At 53.7% G+C, this 6,812-nt stretch overlaps 2 protein-coding genes across 2 annotated transcripts; one reads left to right on the top strand and one right to left on the bottom strand.

Moving 5' to 3' along the window:
• Positions 1–1,549: 1,549 nt before the first annotated feature.
• On the top strand, positions 1,550–5,348 carry ACET3X_009415 (uncharacterized protein; the record flags this gene model as incomplete). The annotated part of the gene is made up of 4 exons (XM_069455607.1): positions 1,550–2,234; positions 2,294–2,722; positions 3,267–3,430; positions 3,483–5,348. 4 exons carry the CDS (start codon positions 1,550–1,552, stop codon positions 5,346–5,348), a joined length of 3,144 nt encoding a protein of 1,047 aa, XP_069303492.1.
• Positions 5,349–5,497: 149 nt separating this feature from the next.
• On the bottom strand, positions 5,498–6,351 carry ACET3X_009414 (uncharacterized protein; the record flags this gene model as incomplete). Its single annotated transcript, XM_069455606.1, has 3 exons — positions 5,498–6,102; positions 6,163–6,220; positions 6,274–6,351. 3 exons carry the CDS (start codon positions 6,349–6,351, stop codon positions 5,498–5,500), a joined length of 741 nt encoding a protein of 246 aa, XP_069303491.1.
• Between the last annotated feature and the right edge of the window lie 461 nt (positions 6,352–6,812).

Below are 6,812 nucleotides of genomic sequence, written 5' to 3'. Positions count from 1 at the left end.
TGCAACATGGTTTGCATCGGTTTCGAGACGCAGTCATGTCACGATCTGTCTTTCATTGTCGTAGATATGTACTGTGTGACCGCGTACAGAGGACTATTTGGGGAAACAGTGGGACTCGATCGACAATGTATCTGTGACGCCATGTGCCGATCGACAATCCAGAGACGATAGATATGTGTCTGCCGCAAACTCTTTCTCACATATAGAAGGATTCGTTCGGATGCGGGTCGTTCTGACACAGCGGAGAAATGGCGTTATCAGAGAACCTCAACCATGAGACAAAGGCGGCAGTTGAGAAGGGATCCGTATGGTTTAGGTTTTGCCAACACGGTGACATATCTCTTTCGGAGGGGACCCGCGTCTCCGTTTTCGGCTTGCCATATGCTGCCCAAGGAACTGCACCTATTTGGTGTGCTTCTCCGTGCTGTTAAGCTTCACATGGGAGATTGAAATTATGCTGTATTAAGCGTGCGGTGCACCAAGACTCGAGATATGACAACGGATTTGCCTGGAGGACACGGTGGTGGAGTGTGCGATGCGTACGCAGTGGCCTCATCGCCGGGTCATCTGACGTTGACGTCTTGGGTAAAGGGTGATGCATATTAGATTCATAAAGCGAGTGTCCATACCTGTCGCACGTCCGGCTTTGAAAGGTGCCAATGGCTTGATCACGTACGGTAAAACAGCATGATGACCTAGGCCCTGGCGTGAGCGCGTTCCCCGACGATCCGTCAACAATATGCGGTGAGGCGGTCAACGATAATCACCTTGCATTTCGCCAGACAATCGTCGTGTAACAAGTGGCATCGAGAAACGGGTGGACAATCTGCCGATACGCTGCAGTATGCCTCATCTGTTGCGTCCTGTGAAGGCGGTGCATGTCGACCGCGGATATGCCCGCCCGTGGTTTCTCCCCGATGCCACCGCTACAAAGAGACGGCAAAGTCGAACGCCTTCAAGTGCCAGTGTGGCTTGCGTTGCTTGGCAAGCCAGTCCACGCCAAGGAGCTCGCCAAAGCCGACTTGAAGCGTGATCGGGGGACATGGTCATGCAAGCTGAGAGGCGCTGTGATGGCAAGCTGTCGTCGCATAGCGATGAGGCTGGGTTGCACGAGCACGGTTGTACTGTGCCGTCTATGCTGTCATCCGGGGTACGTGTATGGTTGAGCCCTGTTATGGAAACATGCGACTTCGGCTGCGACTCGGCGAGGCTGACTCCTGCAAGGTTGGCATTGATCTCGTCGCCTCTATTACGGTGGCGTTTTGCGCAAGCAGCTTTGCAGTCCGGTTGGGCGTAATCGCCATCAGTGTGTTGTCGGTTCTTCATTTGCCTGCACCGCAAAACGAACTTCTGAAACTTCTTTGCGCTAGCGCCTTTTCGTTTCGCGAGCTCCGACGCGTCCACTCGACGGGCGCACCGACGCGTGCACATCATTGCACGCGTACCCAGCTTGCCACTCTCATACATCAATCGAAATCACGCAAGTGCGGACGTCACCTTGGCCACCACAGAATCGTCAAATTTGGCTGCACACGCGTAAGGCTGGATCATGTGGTCTAGTTTCCTGTCCCGGGCGCGTCCTACCCCTGAGAGGACACCCGCACCTGCGGTACAGTGCACGGTCGACGCGTCGGAAGATGTAGCTGTATCTGTGGAAGACAGACACATCGATATTTCGGAGTTGCAGCCGACAATTGTGCTCGACGATAGTGGTGACGCCACGCTCTTGGTCGGTACGAATTCAGCTGCTCTTCAGCCGGTTCAGGTGTCTTCGACGGCTATGACCCTGGCCAGCCCGGTATGGAAGGAGATGTTCGAACGACATCGGAAAGCAAACGGAGCTATCGAGGTACCTCTGCGGGATGATGAAGTAGATGCATTGTACATTGCACTTCGGATAGCTCATCTACGCTTCCATGAAATACCTCGGAAGGATGGGCTCACCATCGATGCCCTACTTGAGCTCGCCGTCGTGTGCGCCAGATACGACATTGTGAAGCTAGTTCGGCCATTTCTGGATCTTTACGGCTGGGCCCAATGCCACTATCCTGACACGGACGCTGGAGAAAGATGCGACCCGGCCTGGTTCTACGTTGCTTGGACATTTGGGTACAAAGACAGCTTCCAGCGCCTTACCCGGTTCATTGTGAAGAAGATTGGGTTAGATGAGGATGGGAATGCTATTATGGACGATGGCCAGAAACTTCCAAAGTACATGCCGCCAGGGCTTCTTGGTATGTTCCAATACTGTCTCAACGAGACGACCACGCATACATGCTAACCAATCTCCAAGCACGCATGATGGAAATCCGGGAAACAACAATATCCGCCATGCTGGACATCCTCTATGACATTCTGGATGATATCATACATGTTTTCGTCTGTCAAGTCGACGAATCCTGGGAGCCCAAGTGCCGAGCCACGGTTCTGGGTTCCTTCATGTCCTTCCTCTTGGAGAATGATCTCTATCCAGCACGACGTACGGCTTCCGAAACTCCCTTCAGCATCCAGAAGCTCTACGATCTGGCTTCTTCTGCTCAGATCTTGACCCTCGAATCACACGACTATCGGGAGATGGCAATGTGTGTCCGAAGATCCAGTTGGGATCCAGCAAGCGTCACCGCGGATACCTTCAAAAACCATGGAGGGCTGACTTTGCACAAGAAGTGTTTCGGAGCCTTCCACCTGCGGTCCAAGTTGAAGACTATCTATTCCGACATAGGTTCGGCCGTGCTCCAATCCCATATCGAGCACATGGATAGACAGGCTCTGAAATGAATTCTTTAGCTACGACGTTCAGGTGAAGGTTGTGTTTCAGGAAACAATACCTGAGCGGCCATATGTCGACAACTGTCGATCGTCAAGCGAAAGACAGCAACGCTACGGTTTACTGTTCCACGGTTCGGGTTTGCTCTTCATAGTGGCGTTGAGCAATGGATGGTTTTGGTAGGATCACGTCACTACCGCACGATGACGAGGCTCGGCTCGCGCTACCGCGCGCAACAACAACACCCCGCTCCCAATGAGACTTGGTACTTGGCAGCCACTTCTTCGACCTTCCGGATGCAGTCAATCAAAGTTTAACGCGCCCACTCTGAAAGTACTCCAAGCCATCGCCAAGCAGGCACAGCATGTCGATACCCGGTTGTACTCGGATTAAAGCTGATAACAAGGCTGGTGAGCATGAAATCAAGCTTGGACGCCATTGGCATCGATAGCGCCATTGAGGTCGGTACATAAACCTCACTGGTCTACGATATTTGCAGACTTCAAGGTTGACAAGCTTGCGATGCGTCCTACCATTCGTTCCGCAGCCGTCGCGCTGCTGGTATCAGCCGCGCCTACCTCGGCTCAATTCCCTGCGGAACCAGTCGGCCTCAAAGTGCTAGAATCGCGCTTTGGAGATGGCGTCAAGATTACCTACAAGCAGGTTTGTCCATCTGCGACAATGGTGGTTTTACCAGTCTAATGAACAAATCAAGAACTCTCTCTGCGAAACTACGCCTGGTGTGAAGTCTTACTCTGGTCACGTGTACTTGCCTCCGGGAACTGCAGACCTAGGACAAGGACAGGACTACCCGATCAATAGCTTCTTCTGGTTCTTTGAAGCTCGCGAGGATCCTGCCAATGCGCCACTTACGATTTGGCTGAATGGAGGCCCCGGGTCTTCGTCCATGTACGGCATCTTGGAGGAGAATGGACCATGCTTTGCGAACCCAGACTCAAATTCTACGCGACCGGCCGAGTGGAGCTGGAACAGAGCTTCGAACATGCTCTATTTCGACCAACCGGTGCAGGTTGGCTTCTCGTATGACACTTTGCAAAACATCACTCGAGACCTCGTTACCGGACGGGTCACGCTTCTCAACGAGACTACGCCTGTGCCAGAGCAAAACACCACTTTGCTCACTGGAACCTACCCCAGTCGCGAGGCAAACAACACCGCCTTTGGTAGTGTCAACGGTGCCGTCGCAGCATGGGAGTTTGCGCAGGCCTGGTTCCAAGAGTTTCCTCACTACCTGCCAAACGACACCCGCATCAGTCTCGCAGCGCAATCGTACGGAGGACGCTATGGTCCCGCCATGATGTCTTTTTGGGAAGAGCAAAACCAGCGCATCGAGAATGGTACTCTCGGCGAAGAAGGATACATTATGCATCTCGATACCCTGCTTCTCATCTCAGGATGCGTCGACCGCTACGTTCAGTACCCCTACTACCCCCAGCAAGCTTTCCGTGGGAACGGATACGGGCTCGAGACTGTCAACGAAACGACATACAACGCCATGGTCGAATCAGTCCCGGAGTGCCTCGAGCGCATCCAAAACTGCCGCGATGCAGCCGCGCAAGACGACCCCGAGAACCTTGGTATTGACGCAGGTGTCAACGAGATTTGCGAAGACGCTGAGACCTATTGTCGTGCCAACATTGTCACCCCGTACAACGAGTACGCTGGCCGCGATTACTACGATATCTCCACCCTGTCGCCACCCCCGTTCCCCCCTCCGTTCCACGAAGGTTACTTGAACCGCGAATGGGTACAAGCCGAGCTTGGCGTGCCATTGAACTGGACTGGCAGCTCCCCTCAAGCCTCCGCTGCTTACCGCGACATCGGCGACTACCCCCGCGACAACTGGCTCGACGACCTCGGTTTCCTGCTCGACAACGGTATCAAAGTCTCGCTCGTCTATGGAGATTTGGACTTTGCTTGTCCCTGGGGTGGCGGCGACGCTGTCGCCAAAGCAATCAACTGGACTGGATCCGCGGGCTACGCATCAGCGCAATACGCTGAGATCCAGACCAACGACTCTTACGTTGGTGGTCTTGTGCGTCAGTACGGTAACCTGAGTTATATCCGCACATACCAGGCTGGTCACGCGATCCCTTCATACCAGCCGGAAACTGCGTTCAAGATCTTCACGCGTGCGCTGTTCAATCTCGATATCGCTACTGGAACTGAGTCCACTGCTGGAACGCAAGAGAGCAGCACGTACATGAGTACCGGCCGTCCGGATCCTAATGTCCAGTTCGATGCGTTCACTAGCGACAGGCTGACGTACTGCTACACCTGGGATCTGAGCTCTTGTACCGAAGAGACCGTCGACGCAATCCTGGATGGTTCAGCGGAGATTTGCCAGTACCTTGTTGTTGACGCGAATACTACACAGCTATTCCCAGAGGTTATTGCGCAGTGTCGTGCGGGCAGTGGTGGGAATGCTACAGTACCGGGTGGTAACAGTAACAACAACACGCTGCCGGAATTTGAAGGTGGCGCTGCGAGGGTGGGAGGAAGTGCGTGGACGTTCTGGTCCGGAGTGGTCATGTCGCTCGTCGTGAGCTTGATGCTCTAGTCTGGCGAAGACGATCATCAATATGGATGCTGGAGTATACAGCTTGAGTTCACAGCCGTGACAAAATATCAACACCACATCCCGAAGCTTACATGCGTCTTGATTCGTTTTCATTTCCTCTACTATCTACTTTTCCTCACTACTAAAGCCTAAGCATCAATGTTGACGCCAAACTTCTTAGCCTGCTTCCTCGCTACCTTGTCTCCAAGACTAAGCTCACCACCTTCACCCTTCTCACCCCCGTTACCGCTTCCGCCCTCTCCTCCCTTACCACTTCCATTCTCTCCACCCTTCTTCCCACTCTCACCCCCCTTCCCACCATCCTTACTCTTATCCCCATGCTCCAAACTCGTCGCGCCATGCAATTCCTCCACATCCGCATGCCCCCCATGTTTCTTCACAATCTCATCTCCAGCCCCTTTACTCTTATCCGTCGCATCCGCCACCCGCTGCGCACGCGCATCCATCTCCTTGCCCTTGCTCCCCGCCGTCGCTATATCAACTTCATCCTTATCCAGCTTGGTGAACTTTTGGTCGAGCTGCGAGCGCTCCGGCGACGTGGCCGAGTGGTGCGGTTGGTCGCGTTTCTTGGAGGGCTTGTTGGCCGCCGACGAGGTATCGGTTTGCAGGTGCGCTGGGGTAGGCTCTTCGGATTCGGCGTCCAGAGGGTCTTTTTTGGGCTCGTTGACGCCGAATTGCTCCGCGTCCGAGGCGATGGGGGCTGCGGCGCCGCCGGCGCCCATGCCGGGGAGGGCTGGAAGGGGGAGGTTAGTGCTCTAGCTTGGGGCGCTGTATGTCTGTGTGGGTTGCTTACCGTCTCCTGATTCCTGCTCGGGCATGGGTGCTACGTGCTTGGTGTGTTGGAGCGTTTTCTATTGGTCACGTGTGAGGAGGACTTGTGTTTCCAATTCAATGATACACGTACATCGCCTGAAGCACCATGTAGTATCTCATGGCCGTCAATTGGGCCATTGTCGCCAGATCCATCTCCGTTGCGAGGCATAATGTTCAATCTGTGAGTTGGAAAAAAAGTTACGTGTGTAGTTTCTGAATGCAAGAAGCTGTGTAGCAAAGAATGTTCATTCACCCCCCATGATCACACGCGACCATGATATACTACCCGCACTAGCTTTCAGGTACCTTGGAAGTTGGCACATTCCCCAAGTTCTACGTCTTTGGTTCAAAGACGTCATAGCTTTTGTTTATTGTACGTGCTGGCACTACTCGGCCACTAGGCGGTGTCGGAGAGCGTCCGACACGGCATACAGTGGCTTGCTTCTTTTTCGGGTCTGGCTAGCCTCCCAGGCACCGCACTAGATTGGAAGGTAGTTGCCAGTTCCCCAGGTTCTGTGTAGTCATCGTTCCAGATTCACGATCGACTTTTGGTGTTGGGATGTGAAGCGTTTGCATAAAATGTACATTGCGATGTCAGCCAAGAGTATCATACAATTTCAAGTGTCGCAC

Source organism: Alternaria dauci, chromosome 9 (assembly GCF_042100115.1).
Source record: "Alternaria dauci strain A2016 chromosome 9, whole genome shotgun sequence".
Classification (NCBI taxonomy): Eukaryota; Fungi; Ascomycota; class Dothideomycetes; order Pleosporales; family Pleosporaceae; genus Alternaria; species Alternaria dauci.
Note: the sequence above shows the minus strand (reverse complement) of the source record. Positions and strands in the feature narration are given on the sequence as shown.